This window comes from Rhincodon typus, chromosome 9 (genome assembly GCF_021869965.1).
Source record: "Rhincodon typus isolate 14 chromosome 9, sRhiTyp1.1, whole genome shotgun sequence".
NCBI classification, from domain to species: Eukaryota; Metazoa; Chordata; class Chondrichthyes; order Orectolobiformes; family Rhincodontidae; genus Rhincodon; species Rhincodon typus.
In genome coordinates, this window is record NC_063340.1 from 30,076,921 (window position 1) to 30,095,862 (window position 18,942).

Here is an 18,942-nt window from a genome sequence, read left to right on the forward strand (position 1 = left end):
GGGGTCTAGGCCCAAAATGTCAGCCTTCCTGCTCCTCTGATGCTGCTTGGCCTGCTGTGTTCATCCAGCTCTATTCAACTTGCTTCCTGCTTGAAAGATTCACTAGACGTGCTTCCTACACCCTTTTCCTTCGTCATATTCTCTACCTCCCTCATCCCTGGCATTTCACTGTTTAGCCAATCTGTAAGGCTGTTCTTGAGGGTATAAGGGTGAAATCTTTATTTATGCTAATTGTAATGAGACCATTTCAATTACTGCTTCTATCGTTCGACACAGTTGGTGTTCTTTTTCTTGAATGAGGCGTAGACCTTTATTTTCTCTTGTTAAAAGTACAGTGGCAGTCTCTTGTCAGTACCTTCGGTAATTGACCACCAAGGTAAGCAAAGAGCACACAGATATATCGAGCTGGCATCTACTCTAGGACCTGTATGACCATTCTGTATGACCATCAACTGTAACCATCCAAGCAAAACTCCAAACTGGGGAAAGCTCTTGTAATAATGTTTCTTTTCCCTATTTATCCTTCACTCAGTCTGTTACTTTGCAGCAGTATTGAAGTATATGCTCCACAATTGCCATATAAAGAATTTTATTTGTTTATCTCAGGTTTACATTGGTATTGAAAATAAATGATATGTGTTAAGCTGTCCTAAATCTTTGAGGGCTTTTTGAATTACCAGTTACTTTTCACTGAACTCTTCCTGATTTATTTCTTTCACACCTGAAACCAAGGGGGATAACTTGTTTGCTTTCAGTTCAGAATGTCAGAACAACTTTGATGATGAAATCAGTGCAAACTATTGGAGGTAGGAAAGCAATTTTCTACCTCTCTACCTGAAGGTCTCCACCAACATATCTGTGACCTAAGCAAGCCCATTGATGGGAATGGTCATGGATAGATGTCCTCCATTAATGCAAGTTAAAGCCCTTTAGAGGGAAATTAATACCTCCACCCCACCACCTCTAGCCAAACCCTCAATATCTGTCCATTATCTCATCAATGAGCCATATTTTAAATATCAATAATTTTGGTTGTTAGATGATTGAAATCTTTGCTAACAGCATGTTTTTTTTGTATCTGTCGTTGGTACTGGAAAGAGGTGTGAATATGCAGAACAGAACATCAAAACAAAAGAACAAAAGAGAAGTACAGCACAGGAACAGGTCCTTTGGCCCTCCAAGCCTATGCTGGTCATCATGCCCTGACTAAACAAAAAAACAAACCTCCTGCCCTTATTTGGTCCGTTTCCCTTTATCCCTCCCTATACATTAACCATCCAGATGCCTCCTAATTGTCGCCAACGTGCCTGCTTCCACCACCACCTCTGGCAGTGCATTCCAGGCTCCTATCACTCTCTGTGTGAAAAACTTCCCTTGTACTTCTCCCTTAAACTTTTGCCCTCTCACCTTTAATCTGTGCCCCCTTGTAACTGAAACTTCAACCCTGGGAAAAAGTCTCTGACTATCCACCCTATCTATGCCTCTCAGAATTTTGTAGACCTCTATCATGTCTCCTCTCAGCCGGTCTTTCCAGTGAAAATAATCCTAGTCTTTTTAAACCTTCCTCATAGCTAATGCCCTCATGACCGGGCAACATCCTGGTGAATCTTCTCTGCACTCTCTCCAAAGCTTCCATGTCTTTCTGGTAATTGGGTGACCAAAACTGCACACAATACTCCAAATGCGGCCTAACAAGGGTTTTATATAGCTGCGAAATAGTAAGAACTGCCGATGCTGGAGTCAGAGGTATTACAGTGAAGACCCTTCTGAAGAAGGGTCCTGACCCGAAATGTCAGCTTTCCTGCTCCTCTGATGCTGCCTGGCCTGCTGTGTTCCTCCAGCTCCACACTGTGTTATCTCTTATTTTTATATAGCTGCAACATGTTTTGCCAACTCTCCTACTCCATGCCCAGCTGATGAAGGCAAGCATATCATGTGCCTTCTTAATCCCTTTGGCCACCTGTGTTGCCACTTTTAGGGAACTGTGGACCTGTACACCCAATCCGTCTGTATGTTAATGTTCCTAAAGGTTCTGCCATTAGCAGTATAATTCACACCTAAATTTGATCCTCCAGTTTGTCTGGATTAAACTCCATCTGCCATTTCTGTGCCCAAGTCGCCAATCTATCTATATCCTGTTGTATCCTTTTACAATCATCGGCACTATCAGCAACTCCACCAATCTTCATGTCATCTGCAAAATTATGAATCAGACCATCTTCCTCCAGATCATTTATATATACTACAAACAACAGAAGACCTAAGACTGATCCCTGTAGAACACCACTAGTTACCAGTCTCCATTCTGAAAAACATCGTTCCACCACTACTCTCCATCTTCTATGACCAACCCAGTTTTATATCCATCTATCCATCCGCCCCGAATCCCAGTGAAATTAGTTCTTGTACCAATCTGTCATGTGGGACTTTATCAAATGCCTTACTAAAGTCCATATAAACTACATCCACAGCTTTTCCCTCATCAATTAACTTTGTCACCTCTTCAAAAATTTTGATCAGGTTGGTGAGACATGACCTTCCCTGTACAAAATCATGCTGCCTACCTCTAACTAGTCCAATGTCATCCAAATGTGCATGTATCCTGTATCTCAGTATCTTCTCCAAGAGCTTCCCCACCACAGATATGAGACTCTCCAGCCTAGATTTTCACTGTTTCCTTTCTTAAAACAAGGGAATAACATTGGCTAATCTCCAGTCCTCTGGAACCTCACCTGTGGCCAAGGAGGATGTGAAGATATCTGCTAATGCTCCAGTTATTTCTTCTCTTGCCTTTCGCATAAACCTGGGATAGATCCCATCTGGTCCTGGGGACTTGTCTACCTTAATACAGATTAGGATACTGAAAGCTTCCTCCTTTAATATTCTCTAGAGTGTTCACACACTCATCCCTGACCTCAACATCAGTCATGCCTTTTTTTTTGGTGAATACCAATACAAAGTATTTATTAAGGATCTCTCCCACTTCCTGTGGTTCCACGCATAACTTCTCTCCTTTGTCCTTGAGGGGGCATACTCTTCCCCTTGCTTACCCTCTTTCTTCTAATATACGCATAAAAACCTTGGGATCCTCCTTGACCGTGTCTCCTTTTAGCCTTCCTAATTCTGCATTTAAGTTCCTAATTTCGCTATACTCCTCAAGGGCTTTATCAGTTTGTAGCTGCCTAGACCTATCATATGCTTCCTTTTTCCTTGTGACTAAGTTTACAATTTCCCTTGTCATCCATGGTTCCTGTATCCTGCCATTCCTATCTTTCAGTTTTGCAGGGACATGCATGTCCTGCACTTTAATCAACTGGTCTTTAAAAGTGTCCCACATGCCAGACATAGATTTGCCTTCAAATAACTGCTCCCAATCCACATTCCCCAGTTCTTGTCTAATTTGGGTGGAATTGGCCCTTGCCAAATTAAACACTCTCACCCAAGGGCCGCTCTTGTCCATGACTAAGTCTAATGGAGTTATGGTCGCTAAGCCCAAAATGCTCTCCTACCGAAACATTGATCACCTGTCCAGGCTCATTCCCTATTCCAAATCTAGTATGGCCTCTTTTCTGATTGGATTGTCAACATACTGTCTCAAAAAACCTTCCTGGAACATCTAACAAATTGCTCTCCATCTGAGCCCCAGGCTTTAAGGGAGTCCCAGTCAATAAGAGGAAAGTTTAAGTCACCCAATGCAACTACCCTGCTTTTTTCACACCTTTCTAGTATCTGATGACAGATCTGCTCCTCTGTCTCACATGGGCTGTTGGGAAGCCCGTAGAAAACTCCCAGCATTGTGGTTTCATCCTTCCTATTCCTGATCTCCACCCATAATGCCTCACTGCAAGATTTGTCCGATGTATCCTCCCTCAACACAGCTGTGATGTGATCCTTAATCAGCAATGCAACTCCCCCACCCCATTTGTTTCTCTTTCTGTCCTGTCTAAAACAGCATTATCCTGGAATGTTAAGCTGCCAGTCTTGCCCCTCCTTTAATCATGTCTCTGTTATGGCAGTAACATCATAAGTCCATGCAGTAATCCATGTATGTTGGTTCATCTGTGTTGCCTGTTATACTTCTTTCATTGAAGTAAATGCATTCCAGACTTCCAGTCCCTCTGAGCCTCTAAGCTTACCAATAATCTTTGCCACATTTTGTTTTTTCTTTCAGTTTCATGCTTTTGGTAACTTCACTGGTTAACTACAATTGACTTATACCCTACCTAGGGACAGCAAGTTGGCTCAGTGGTCAGCACAGTGCCAGGGACTCAGGTTCGATTCCAGCCTTGGGTGACTGTCTATGTGGAGTTTGCACATTCTCCGTGTGTCTGCATGGATTTCCTCTTGGTGCTCTGGTTTCCTCCCACAGCCTGAAGATGTGCAGATTAGGTGAATTGGCAATTCTAAATTGCTCCGTAGTGTCCAGGATGTGCAGGTTAGTTGGATTAGCCATTCTCACTTAAAAATAGACTTTTTGTCAGTTCTAACCTGTAGGAGATTCAACCAAATATAGCATATTCAAGTCATCCAAAACTGAGCATTTTCAGCTCATTGTCTCCCAGTGATATGTAGTATAGTGTTGTACTATTATTGTAGTAGACCTCTTGAAAATGTTAGTTTTTTTGTATCATTCTGGAATGCAGGCATATTATTACGCACTTCAAAGTCTTGTAAAATGACAGGATAACCTTTACTGTAGGATACTGTTAATAACAACTTTTACCGTATACTGCTGTTTTTAACAAAGTTAACATGAATTTGTGCTATCAGTTTTTTATTTTAAGATTTGATATTCTGGTTCACATAACACCAAAATAATTATATTGTATTTTGTAACACTCTGCATACAATAATGTAGTGATACTACATAGGTCTACACTGCTACCCAACAGCTGATGATTGAATCTAGTCGTACCCACTAGAGTAGTGTGAGTTACAGAACCATTGAGGGAGAGAAAACTTTAGTCAAAATCCAGATATATACGTTTTGTGTTAGGCCAAATGCCCTGGTGAGTAGGCTGCTTTCAAGTATTTCATGCTTTGTCTTTTTTTGGGAGGTGTTTGTCTTCTGGTTAAATGGCGTAGCATTAAAATACCAGCTATTGCTTTTATTTTGTTCTTGATGCTGTATATCCTGCAAAGTGCGGCAATCAGCGACACTGCGACTCAGTGGTAAACACTGCTGCCTCACTGTGCCAGGGTCCTGGGTTTGATTCCACCCTCGGGCAACTATCTGTGTGGAGTTTGCACATTCTCCCTGTGTCTGTGTGGGTTTCCTTTGGGTGGTCCGGTTTCCTCCCACAGTCCAAAGATGTGCAGGCTAGGTGGATTGGCCATGCTAAATTGCCCATAGTGTTCAGGGATGAATGGATCAGGTGGCTAATAGGGGGATGGGTCTGGGTGGGATGCTGTGAGGGTCGGTGTGGACTTGTTGGGCCGAAGGGCCTGTTTCCACACTGTAGGGATTCTATGAATCTATGAACTAAATGTAGGGTTATGGGGATAGTGTCAGGGGCTAGGTCTGGGAGGAATGCTCTTTGGAGGGTCGGTGCAGACATGATGAGCTCACCTAAGTCTCCCCCTCTCAAACTGAATGCTAAACTTTATCAGGTTATGGTCACTGTTTCGTAGGGGAGCTTTTAGTCAGATTATTTTGAAACCTGTCTCATTCCATAGTACCAGATCCAAAATACCCGAATTCCAGGTTGGATTCATGATATATTGTTCTAGGAAACTGTCCAGAATGTACTTTATAAATTCTTTCTCATGGCCGGTTGCCTTGGCCTCATGTGCCAATTTGAATCTTCCAATCTGCATGAAGATTCAAGTCACCCATGATTAAACTACAGCCTGTTTTTTTAGAAGATAGGAGCAGGAGGAGGCCATTTGGCCCTTCGAGCCTGCTCAGCCATTCATCACGATCATGGCTGATTGTCCAACTCAATAGCCTAATTCTGCTTTCTCCCCATAACCTGTGATCCCATTCGCCCCGAGAGCTATATCTAGCTGCCTCTTGAATACGTTCAATGTTTTGGCATCAACTGCTTCCTGTGGTAATGAATTCCACAGGCTCACCACTCCTTGGGTGAAGAAATGTCTCCTCAACTCCGTCTAAATCGTCTACCCTGAATCCTCATACTGTGACCTCTGGTTCTGGACATGCCCACCATCGGGAACATCCTCCCTGCATCTACCCTGTCTTGTCCTGTTAAAATTTTAATCGTCTCTATGAGATCCCCCCCTCATTAATCTGAACTCCAGCGAAAACAATCCTTTCTTAGTCAGTCTCTCCTCATACATCAGTTCTTTCATCCCTTGAATCAGCCTGGTAAACCTTCGCAGCAGGGAGCAAGAGCATACTTCCTCAAAAAAGGAGACCAAAACTGCACACAGTATTCATCAGACCCCTGTACAACTGCAACAACACATCCCTGCACCTGCACTCGAAACCTCTCGCAATGAAGGCGAACATACCATTTGCCTTCTTTACCGTCTGCTGTACCTGCATGCTTACTTTCAGTGACTGGTGCGCAAGGACACCCAGGTCCTGCTGCACACTCCCCTCTCGCAATTTACAGACATTCAGGTAATAATCTGCCTTCTTGTTTTTGCTTCCAAAGTGAACAACCTCACATTTGTCCAAATTATACTGCATCTGCCATTGATTTGCCCACTCACCCAACCTGTCCAGATCAAAGGATCTCTGCATCCTCGTCACAGTTCACCCTCCCACCCAACTTGGTATCATCTGTTACATTTTGTTCCCTCAACCAGATCATTAATATATATCGTGAATAGTTGGGATCCCAGCACTGCTCCCTGTGGCACCAATTAGTTACTGCCTGACAATTTGAAAAGCTCCCATTAATTCCTACTATTTATTTCCTCTCTGCTAACCAGTTTTGTATCCACCTCAATACACTTTCTCCAATCCCATGTGCTTTAATCTTGCACAATATGTGGGAATTCGTCAAACACTTCCTGAAAGTCCAAACATACCACATTGACTGGCTCCCCCCTTGTCAACTGTACTAGTTACATCTTCATAGAATTCCAACAGATTTGGCAAGCATTATTTCCCCTTCATAAATTCATGCTGACTCTGTCTGATCCTGCCACTGCTTTCTAAATGCTACACTATAAAGACCTTGATAATGGATTCGAGAATTTTCCCCACTACCAATGTTAGGTTTACTGGTCTATAATTCCCTGTTTTCTCTGTGCCTTCCTTTTTGAATATTGGAGTGACATTAGTTACCCTCCAATCTGCAGGACTGTTCCTGAGTCTATACTTGGTTTTATTCTCTGTCCTTTGGATGGCATACAGATTACTCCCCATGGCAGGCAAATAGTTTAATCCTTACTCAAAGATGTAATAAAAAAATGTAAACATACACTTTGTGGCATCAGGCTTGATCAATCATTGAATTCATAGTGCCATAAAATTGTCACAGACAGGCCCTTTAAACTGACATATTAGTGCCATCCCTTAAAGGGTGACTACATTCAGAAGGAAGTTATCCATATAACTTTCAACTTTATGGATACTGCTGCGGTGTTCTGAGTTGTGAAATTTGACGGTTGAGCAACTGCTACTGACAACCTTTTCAATAAATTTTGTCCATGACTGGAGTTTCATGGTCTGTGCATTTTATGGAACTGAGGTGTCAAGCCAAGTCTATTATTTAGACTAACTAAACTTAACGAAATATTGAAAATCATCAGCTTCTCACCAATCTGCACTTTTTGTTGTGTTGATGCCACTTAGAGTTTTGGTCTCTGGCACTGTTTTCCATCAGGCCAGCACATTCTGTCTCTCACAAACTCCCTAATTGTACCTTTTACCTATTGGTCTCCAGCATCCCGCAGGCTTGCACATTAGAATCTGAGCTGCCAGCAACTGGAGACACACAAGAAATGAAAAATTTATTTGAGAAAGGAACAGAAAGGTTTCTAAGGGTAGTAGACATAACAAAGTTATATTTCTTAAAGATGTTTGATAAGATTAAGGAGGAAGGCTGATATTACTCAGGGATGGGTACTGCTATTCTCCAATTTATATATAAACAATTTGGATTTGAGAATTGAAATTACAATTTTAAAATTTACAATTTACTCCAAATTGGAGTTCATATAGAATAGAACTTCAACAAAATGCGGACATATATAACAATTCAGATCAGGTATGTAATTGGTAAATGAACTTCATTACAGGTAATTGTGACGTGGTACATTTTGGTAGGAAAAATGAATATTAATTTGGTTGGGGAGTAGAGGGATCTGGATGTTCAAATGGGAAAAAAAAATTAAGTGCTGAAAGTTTATGAAGGGCTCTAAAAAACGCAACAGCGGTGTTCATTTTAGAGGGATACAACTGAAAGGCAAAAAAGTTACGTTAAACTTGTATAGAATTCTAATTATATCACACTTGGAGAACTGAACAATCCTGGTCTTCATTTTATAACCATGGATATGTTAGCACAGGAGAAGGGCAAAAACATTTACTAGATTGATACAAGATTTATTATCACCTAGTAGAAACTTTTAAACCAGTTGCAAGTTTTCTGTCTTGAAAAAAGGCTAAAGTTTTTAAAATGCGTTCATAGGGCTTGAGCATAGCTGGCAAGGCCAGTGTTTTTTATTCATCCCTGATTGTACTCAAGAAAGTGGTGATGAGTTGCCTTTTCGAACTGCTATGTTTTGAAAGTACATTTAAGGAAGAGTTCAAGATGTTTCTGGGTGTTTTTTTGTTGATTGAATAAAGCTTGCAAATTCACTTCAGATAATAGTTATGAGCCAACCACATTGTTGTCGGTCTGGAGTCCTACATAGGCCTGACCTGGTAAATATAGCATATTTCCTTCTCTGAAGGACATTAGTAAACTAAATACATTTTTATGACAATCTGGTGTTTTATGGTCACCATTACTGAAAATGAGCTTTTTATTCCATATTTTGTTTACTTAATTGAATTTAAACTTAACAGCTCCATTGATGAGACTTGAAATGATGTCACTGGATCACAAAGCGATTTTTGCAACTGTGCAGTAGATTGGGTGAGAAGGACTGGATAAAAGAGAGGGAAGGGGAGATATAGTTTGCAGGGCTTAGAATGGAATGATGGTAGACTTTTGCTTTACATCATTTCCCAAAATACTGCCAGACTACAAGGACCACCACAGAAGTCTTGCCTAACTATTGTCAGCCTTTCCACTTACACAACCTCTGCCAGAGTTCTCTCCTCCCCACCCCATCACCCACCCCATACCCTTCAAACCCTGCTCACTGGTGTCATCTGACCACTGGTGTCATCTGCCCCTTCCATCCCACGTGAAATAGTCTAGAAACATTAAACTGAGGTCAGTCTTGGCAGTGGTGTGTTGTGAAGCAATAATGATTCTTCCTATTTCAGGCACTGTTGAGCATCCTTACAACACTATTGCACCTCTCCCCTAAGGTATTTGATCACCAGCTCGATCAGATTCTGGGTGGTTTTTTACACTGTCAATTAATAAATATTTACTTTGCTGACTTTGTTTAAAATCAAGAATTTTGTTTGAAATCATCGGAGCAATGGATAGGCCATAGATGAATTCTGCAGGTGGCCAGTAACTAAGTGTAAGTTAATATCAGGGCATATAAACAGAACATGATGGAAATATCCAGCAAATTAGGCAACATCTTTGCAATTAAAGTAAATCCTCTAGCTTGATGAACTTACAACACAATTGGATGCATTTAATAAGTTTATAACCAAAACTGTTATCCATGAAAAATGATTTTGGTCCCTTCCAACATGGACCAAGGTGACCTGGGATTGTTTATGTTGGAATCCAGAGCTTGCTCAAAAACGTGTTTGGAAGGTCGGATGTCAAAATATTTTACTGAGAGCTACTTTTTGATTTTCTGGGGCTACTTTTTCAGGAACTGCTTTTTCTTGCTCACTGTTGCGAAGTTGGGTACAGCTCTTGTGGATTGGAAGGCAGGATGTTAGAATTTGTTTGTAAAATGATAGGAGGAAAGCGTGCATGGTCCCTTTAAAAGATTATGTGCTTTTTCTAGGCTTAGAGATTAGAAACAAAAATGTGCAGGTGGATGGAGAGCTCCTGAAATTGAAACAGTTGTATCAAAAGGCTGTATGGTTAACAACCCAGGACAGTACTCATGTTTCGTTATAAAGGCAACCTGTTTGAATATCAGCCAATTATTTTAAACCAGACGCTTATAGACTAAAAACCAATTAAATTTAAATCCGATGGTTTTGACAAGCTAGGACCAATCATGTTGTAAGAAATTGATAAATCATCAAGGGTATAAAAGAAGAGGGTTTTTGAAAATCACTGAGAGAGCAACTGCTATCTGTTAGAGTTAACAACCGGCAGCTCTGAGGAGAACATCACTGCCTGTTGCAGAATTCTCAGAAAGCCATCGTCTGACTAAAGGTATAATGGCACTCTTAGCTAATATTCCTGACACAAGAATTTTATGGAGAATGGCTCTCCTGACTGAAGATCAGCAGAGAAGGCACAGAACATTCTGGAAGATGTATCCTGGCTGTAATTTTGAGAGACTAAGTTTTAAGCATTTTTATTCATTTGATTTATGTAAGTGGGACTTTTATTTGTTAGAACAGCATACCATTAGAATTTTGTTCCATTCGGGAATAGTCAGTAGTTAAGGGGGAATTGTTTGGCTTGTTACTAGTTCTGTTAATTTGTTCACTGTTAGAGTTAGATAAATAAATTGTTAATTGGTGATTATAGAGTGACTGTAATAAGTTCATTTCATTTAACCTTCCCTTTATAACAAATTGGGAGGAGAGAGGCAGGTTATACTTTTCATGTTTCCTTTAACAGATTCTGAGGCGAGGCGAGCTTCTCTGTGTATTTCGGTTTTAGTTATCAGAGGGGGGTTGACCTCCGCTTCATAACATCACTGATTCAGTTCTTAGGTGATACAGTCAAGTAACAATACCTCCAATATTTGTGCTGATATTTGGATTACCACCGAAGCATTCTCTGAATAATTCATCAGTATTCTCAACAGTAATCAACCTTCCATTAAAGTTTAAGTAACAGCACAGAGACAATATTAATTTAATAGACACCACATTATTTAAATTGGCACACGTCAACAAGCATAGTTTCAAAATAACAGACATATGTACACATAAAAGCTGTAGCACACTCTAAACACATCTTCCATAGATTGGTGAGCTCACAGCTAATGTGTTTCCACTGCATACACACAAGGCTAAGAGATAGTAGGAACTGCTGATGCTGGAAAATCTGAGATAACGAGGCGTAGAGCTTGATGAACACAGCAGGCCAAGCAATGTCAGAGGAGCAGGAAAGCTGACGTTTTGGGTCTGGACCCTTCTTCAGAAAATTTTTCTGAAAAAATTCTAGGAGAGAAGCTATATTTGTTTCTGTCCCTAATCAGGTCTCCTCGAAACTGTCCTAAAAGCTTTCACTCCCTGAGTTTTCTAAACAAAAATTAATCCCCGATTATCCTGAACTGAAAACAAAAGCTAATGGTTTTCAATGCTTATCTACCTGTCATAAGTTACTATAGTGTTTTATTTTAACTAAGAAACTAGAGAGAACCAGTTAGGTAGCAACTAGATTGGAAATACTTGGATAACTTTGTCTTGCATTGTGTTTTAAGTATTTTCTAATAAGTCTTCTTTGATTTTTTGTTCTCATTTTTTGTGTAATAAACCTCTATTCTGCTGTTAAATAAATTCTGTAGTGTTGTGTCACTGTTTCAGTGACAGATCATGTTAATAAAAACTTTTAAAAAGATGTATCCAGCAAGATTTAATTCTTGGATTAGACTTAGTAATACCATCACCTGGGGACATAACATCAACTCTGTCCCCATATAACAAGGTGTAGAGCTAGATGAACACAACAGGCCAAGCAGCATCAGAGGAGCAGGAAAGCTGAGGTTTCGGGTCTAGACCCTTCTTCAGGGATCTGAGGAAATTTCTGAATGATTTCTGAAGAAGGGTCTAGACCCGAAATGTCAGCTTTCTTGCTCCTCTGATGCTGCTTGGCCTGCTGTGTTCATCCAGCTCTACGCCTTGGTATATCAGATTCTCCAGCATCGGCAGTTCCTACTAACTCTATTTACAGCCCTATTCTTCTCCAATCCCTTGGAGTCTCATTCCCTCACACCCCACTTGCAGCCTCCTCCTCCCTTCCACACCCCTCACACCTTCCTGATCCCTGCACTCTTTTTGCAGCCGCTTCCTTCCTAGACCTACACCATCCTAGACTTGGCAATGGATGAATCGCAGCAGACAACCTCTCTGCCAGATGAACCACCCACCATCTGTATCCTGACAAAATTCCACCTGGTCTGGGCAAATGGCATTCTTAGTCCGTGCAAAAGGCCACCCTGGCAGCTCACTCACAGCCAACTATGCTGACTTTTCTAACTTCTCGCTGTTCCAGAAAATAGCAGCAAATGTGGGAGAGAAACAGCCTGAGATTGAAAGATAATCCTCAGTCATCCGATATTATTGAATTTTCAAGGTTTTTGGGAGGCTTTGGAGGAGAATTTCCCCTCTGTCTCCATATAATTTGAGCGCTAGTTATATAAATAAAATGAAAATAAGCAGCAAAAAAAAGCCTTTTATTTTTTCCTCAGACCTTGTGATTTATTCTTCTGCCTCACCAATACCGTTTCTGCTGCAGATAGAGAAGCCCCTTCTTCATAATACTAGTCCTAAACCTCCCCTCCTTACGCCTACTCACACTTCAAAAATAACCCATTTTAGAAGCAATGTCATTAGAGCTACTAAACTGAGACACAGCTAACAAACCCAAGATTGGCATTTTAGATTTTGATGTAAACTTTAATGCCTTTTGTTCCCCATGTAGCATGTTACCAGAATTTGTCAACCTCCTGAACTGTAGAATTGCCCACAGTCAATTTTGAATTTTGTTTGCTAACATCTTGCTGTATGTCCTATGTTTTAAAAAAGACAAGGTTATAAAAGTACTGACAAGAATATCCTGACTCATTGTCTGTCTGCACTCAATCCAAGACGATTTGTTTAAATGTGTTTTGTTCATGTTTAATAAACAGGATTCATATTAAGCTCATTAAATGCCTTGAATTATACAGTGTAGCAAAACTGTACTTTTCCATTTTCAGCGCCTCATTACAGCCATCTGCTGGGGTCACCGTGACTCACGTTTGTTCCTTGCTTCTGGACCTGCACTATATGTTGTTCGAGTGGAGCATAGGATTGCCAACCTGCAATTATTATGTCAACAGGCTATAGCTGTTTCTCTCCGTGATGAAAAAGACTTCAGTAAATTAACACTACCACCTCGCCTTTGCTCGTATGTCACTGCTGCTTTTGTATCAACAATTAAGGTATTTATTAAGTATTTTTACCGAAAGCATCAAAAATCTTATGGTATCGAGAGTTAAACATGAAAAAGATATTACTTTCATTTCTACAGCAGACTTGCTTTAAAGGTTAATACTCTGTTTCAAATATTCACATGTAATCTTTGCAACTAGAATTAGATTTTATTGTCATGTTTAGTCAAATACAGAGATACAGGAGTACAGTGAAAAGTGTACAATGTCGCCATTTCTGGCACCATCTTATGTCCAAAGGTACCAATGTATGAAATCTTAGGTACAAAGTACAAAAATAGGGAAATATAGTTAAAAGCTAAACATTAAAGTACAAGATCAAGAATTCTCTTCCAAAGTGTTGTGCTTTGTTTTCCCTTGATTAAACCATAACTCAGCATTTTGCAGTATAGCTCCTGGGTTGCGAAGGAGTTCTGTTTTGGAGTCTGTTTGCAAGTTGCTTGTACATAAGTCAGATCGCAATGCGGGACAATATAAAGAACAATATAAGTTCAGGAAATATTCATATGTCAGATCTTTAAAGTTACACCCTTGTATGAGTTTACATTCATAAGTCAGACATTCGTAAATCGGGCACCTCTGTCTCGATGTTTTTGAGATATAATTACCCTCCTTGTAGCTTCAACTCCTCTTCAACTAATTGAATATTTATTGTTAATTACTTACTAGATAATATTTACTTCTGACTGGGATCAAGAGCTGTGTGGATAGATTAGGCTGATCTTTTGGAATGGATTTGATGGTTGAAGTGGCATCTTTATATCGTGTGAATCGTACCAATTCATGGCGAACTCATGCCTGCAACCTACCCTCAATTGTCTGTTATACCAACTCATTGTACTTTCATATGAATTTATTCGCTGTACACTCTGTACAAAACAAACGAATGAATTCTTTAATAGCAATGAATTGTGTGAAAATGTTTAAAACAACAAATATTCTGAACTTTCTTTAAAGCATGTTGTTATTGCAACCCTATAAATGTGTCAATCAACCACACTTTAAAGTATTAATAACAAACTACATGTACTAGACACCTTTTTATTGTGCATAAATTAACATTGAGCCAGTGACAAAATAGATTACAGGGGCAAAAAAACGCATAAGTCATGTTTTCTTTGTGTTTCAACAATCTAATGGAGTCTGGACTTTCAGCTAAGCATGTATATTCAGGCTAAGGCAATCCCTCTGGCCAAATGTGGTTAAGTATTGGACTTTGAGCACTCCTTGCTTAGGCTGTCCAAAGGCTGCACTGGCACATTGGAGTTGATGTGCAGATCCTGTTGATGTTGTAACTTGTAAAGGTGAGAAAGGCTCCGGATTGGTGAATACTGGGCACCTGGCAATTGCTGCTTAACCCTTTCTTATCCTACAGATCTGAAGCAGTGTGAACTTAATACAGTTAACCATTTTCACAACCTTAGCAGTAGAGTAGGAAGTCTAACAAAATAAGTCTAATAATTCTATTTTAAGGCATTAATTGTAAATTTCGGAGATGTCAGGCGAGGCCCACTGAGCAGAATGTGTAGCTTGTCATATGTGGAGAGTCCTGGATACTGTCAGTATCATAGATGACCACATATGCAGGACATGCTCCGAGCTGCAGAAGCTGGAGCTCTGGGTCTCTGAGTTTGAGCAACAGTTGGAGACTGTGGCGCATCCGCAAGGCTGAGAGTTACATGGATAGCAAGTTTAGAGAAGTGGTCACATGGATGCAGCTCAAGGGACTAGAGGAAAGAAAGGAATGAATGACCATTAGACAGCCCTGAAAGAACAGGCAGGTAGGGCAGGAGTCCCCTGGGGTCTCATTCACTAACCAGTATTCCATTTTGGAAGCTGATGAGAGAGTTGGTACCTCGGGGGAATGCAGTCAGAGTCAAGCTTTTGGTACCACAAGTGGCTTGACTGTACAGTGGGGAAGGAAGATGAAAGGAACAACAATAGTGATAGGAGATTCTGCAGTCAGCGGGGGCAGACAGGTGTTTCTCTGGCCTAACATGGGACTCCAGAATGATGTGTTGTCTACCTGGTGCAAGGTTAAGGAATGTAACTGAATGGCTGCAGGGGAGGGTGATGAGTTAGAGATCATGGTACGGGCAAAGTGAGGAATGAGGTTTTGTATCAAGAATTCAGAAAGTTAGGCAGTAGATTATAAAGCAGGACATTCATGGTCGTAATCTCTGGATTACTCCTGGTGTCACATGCTAGCAAGTTTTGAAATAGGAAAATAAGGCAGATGAATACATGGCAAGGGTTGGTGCAAGAGGGAGGGTTTTGGATTCTTGGATCACTGGGACCTCTTTGAGGAAGGTGGGACTTGTACAAACAGGATATTCTGCTCCTGAACCAGATTGGGACCAACATCCTTGCAGGTAGGCTCGCTAGTCCTGTTAGGAGAAGTTTTAACTAGTCTAGCAGGGGGAGGGGACACAGAATATCGATGAAACAGAGACACATCATGCTACAACCAAGGAAGCAAGTCACAGTGAGTTCAGCCATGTTGAGTGTCAAGAGAGTAAGGCAAGGCTGGATGGCCTTTTATTGCTAGGAATGTGATAGGTAGGACTGATGAACTAAAGGCACGGATTGACGTATGGAAGTATGTTATTGTTGCTATCACAGAAACATGGGTTGAGAGAAGGGCTGGACTGGCAACTCACCATTCCACGGTGTAGGATCTTTGGGCAAGACAGCGGAGGGTGTAAAAAGGGTGGTGGTGTAGCAGTATTAATTAAGGAGTCTGCAATAATGAGAGATGATTCTTGGAATGGTCCTCAAATGAGGCTTTGTGGGTAGAATATAGGAATGTCAAGGGGACAGCTACTTTTCTGTGAGTGTATTATAGGCCCCCAAAGAGTTGAGTTAGTGGCAAATAGAGGAGCAAATATGTAGACTATTTACAGGTATTTAAGAGTAATAATTGAGTAATTATATGAGGAGATTTCAATTTTGCTAATTTAAATTGGAACAGTCATATTGTTAAGGGTTTAGAAGGGGCAGATTTCTTGAAAAACATCCAGGAGAGTTTTTTGTATCAGTGCATACATTAGAAGATCCAACAGGGACAACACAGTGCTGGATCTCGTTCTGGGGAAAGAAGGCAGACAAGTGTTCAATGTGGCAGCAGGGAAACATTTAGGCAACAGCGACTACACCATGGTATTGTTCAAATTTGTTCTGGACAAGGGAAAAGATGGCCTGCAGAAAATAACTTTGGATTGGGGAAAGGCAGATTTTATTAAAATAAAGCAGGATCTGGCCACAGTTGACTGGGAACAGCTGCTTGCAGATATGTCTATAGCGGAGTAGTGGGGTCATTCAAAAGGGAGCTGGGGAGAGTACAGATCCAACATGTATCCTTTAGAGGAAAATGTAGGAACAGTAAGTTCAGAGACCCTAGATGTCTAGGGCAATTCAGGACTGGGTGAGGAAGAAGAGAAGGACATCTAGCAAATCCAAGGGGAGCAATTCAGCTGCACCCCTAGAGAAATGCAGGAAGTGCAGCAGAAAGCTTAAGAAAGTCATTAGAAGAGCAAACAGGGGGCATGATAAAGGCCTTATGAACAGGATTAAGGAGAACCTTAAAATACATTATAAATGCATTAAAGGTAAGAGATTAACCAGGGAAAGAATAGGGCCCATTTGGGACCAAGGGGCCAACCTGTGTGTGAAGCTGCAGGATACTGGAGGGTGTTAAATGAATACTTCTCTTCAGTCTTCACTCTGGAAAAGAAGAACATAAGTACAGGATTCAGGAAAAGGGACTGTGAAGAACACAGTTTGACATAGAATATGGGGAGGTACTGGGGACTCTATCAGGCTTAAAAATAGACAAATCCCCAGCTCAGATGAATTGCATCCCAGGCTGCTGTGGGAGGTGCGGCAGGAAATTGCAGGGGCTCTGACACGAAGTGCCAGAGGACTAGAGGACAGCTAATGTGATTCCACTTTTCACGAACAGTAATAGAGATGAACCAGAAAATTATAGACCTCACGCCAGTAGTAGGGAAACTGTTGGAGAAAATTCTGAAGGAGCAAATAAATACCTACTTGGAAAGGCATGGGTTAATTACAGATAGTCAGGCTTTGTCAGACGGAGGTCACTTCTAACAAATATGTTAGATTTTTTTGAAAACGTGATCAAATGTGTGGATGAAGGATGTTCAGTTGATGTAGTTTATACGAACTTTCGCAAAGCTTTTGACAAAGGCCCACATGGGAGACTGATTGATTGAGAAGGTTAAAGCACATGGAATTGAAGGAAACTTGGCGAGATGGAACAGAAATTGGCTTAATAATAGGACATAAAGGGTAGTGGTAGACAGCTGTTTTAGTAACTGAAGGCTGGTGTCCAGGGGTGTACCATAATGATCAGTACTGGGACCCTTTTGTTTGCTTTATCTATTATTCATCTAGATGAAAATGTGAGGGAGCATGTGAATAGGATAGTTAAGAAGGCATATGGGACACTTGCTTTCATCGGTTGTAGCATAGAATATAAGAGCAAGGAGGTAACATTGGAGTTGTACAGAGTGTTGGGCAGGCCACAACTAGAGTATTGTGTGCAGTTCTGGTCGCCTTGCTACAGGAAGAATGGGATAGCTCTAGAGGGGTGCAGAGGAGGTTCTTGATGTTGTCTGAGGTGGAGAGATTGAGCTACAGGGAGAGATTAGATAGGTTTAGATTGCTCTCCTTTAGAGCAGAGAAGACTGAGGGGGGACATGATTAAGGTATATAAGATTATAAAGGGTATGGACAGGGTGAATGGACAGCGGCTGTTCCCCTTGGTTGAGGGGTCAATCATGAGGGCATTGTTTTAGGGTAAGGGGCAGGAGATTAACAGGGGATTTGGGAAAAAAAATTCACTCAGTGGGTGGTGTGTTTCTGGAATGCACTGCCTAGGATGGTAGTGGCAGCTGGAAACCTTACAACCTTTAAAAAATATTTGGATGAGCACTTGAAATAACATAACATTCAAGGATATAGGACAAGTGCAGGAAATTAGGATTAGCGCACCTTCAGTGGTAGTTATTGTCAGTGCAGAGTCGTCAGGCTGAAGGGCCTTTTCTGTGCTGTATGAATCTATGAGATGAGGAGAACTTCTTTACTCAGAGTTGTTAGGATTTGGAATGCACTGTCTGGGAGAGTGGTGGAGGGAGATTCCATAGGAGGTTTCAAAAGAGAGCAGAATATATATTTGAAAGTGATGAAGTTAGAGGGCTATGGAGATAAGGCTGGAGAGTTGGACTAGCTGGGTAGCTCTTTTCGGAGCCAGTACAGACATGAATGGGTCGAACAGCTTCCTTCTGTACTGTAAAATTCTCTGATTCTATGTTTAGTCTGAGGCCCATTCTCTTATATGCCTCTATGAACTCATCAACGATATCTTTCCTCACAATTGCATTGATTTTACTCATTCACTAACAATGCTATCCCATTTCCAGTTCCTTTTTTGTCTGCTATTTCTAATTAATGAATACACCTTCATGTTAGAAACATAGAAGCTAGGAACAGGACTAAGCCCCTTGGCCCTTTGAGTGTGTT

General features: G+C 41.0%; 1 protein-coding gene across 1 annotated transcript in view; it reads left to right on the plus strand.

The window, feature by feature from the left end:
* Positions 1-18,942, plus strand: part of LOC109918713 (tubby-related protein 4-like) — a 576,781-nt gene that overhangs the window by 235,873 nt on the left and 321,966 nt on the right. Inside the window, exon 7 of the mRNA XM_048600969.1 lies at positions 13,165-13,389. Coding sequence (XP_048456926.1) covers positions 13,165-13,389 — 225 coding nt within the window. The remainder of the gene's footprint in view (positions 1-13,164; positions 13,390-18,942) is intronic.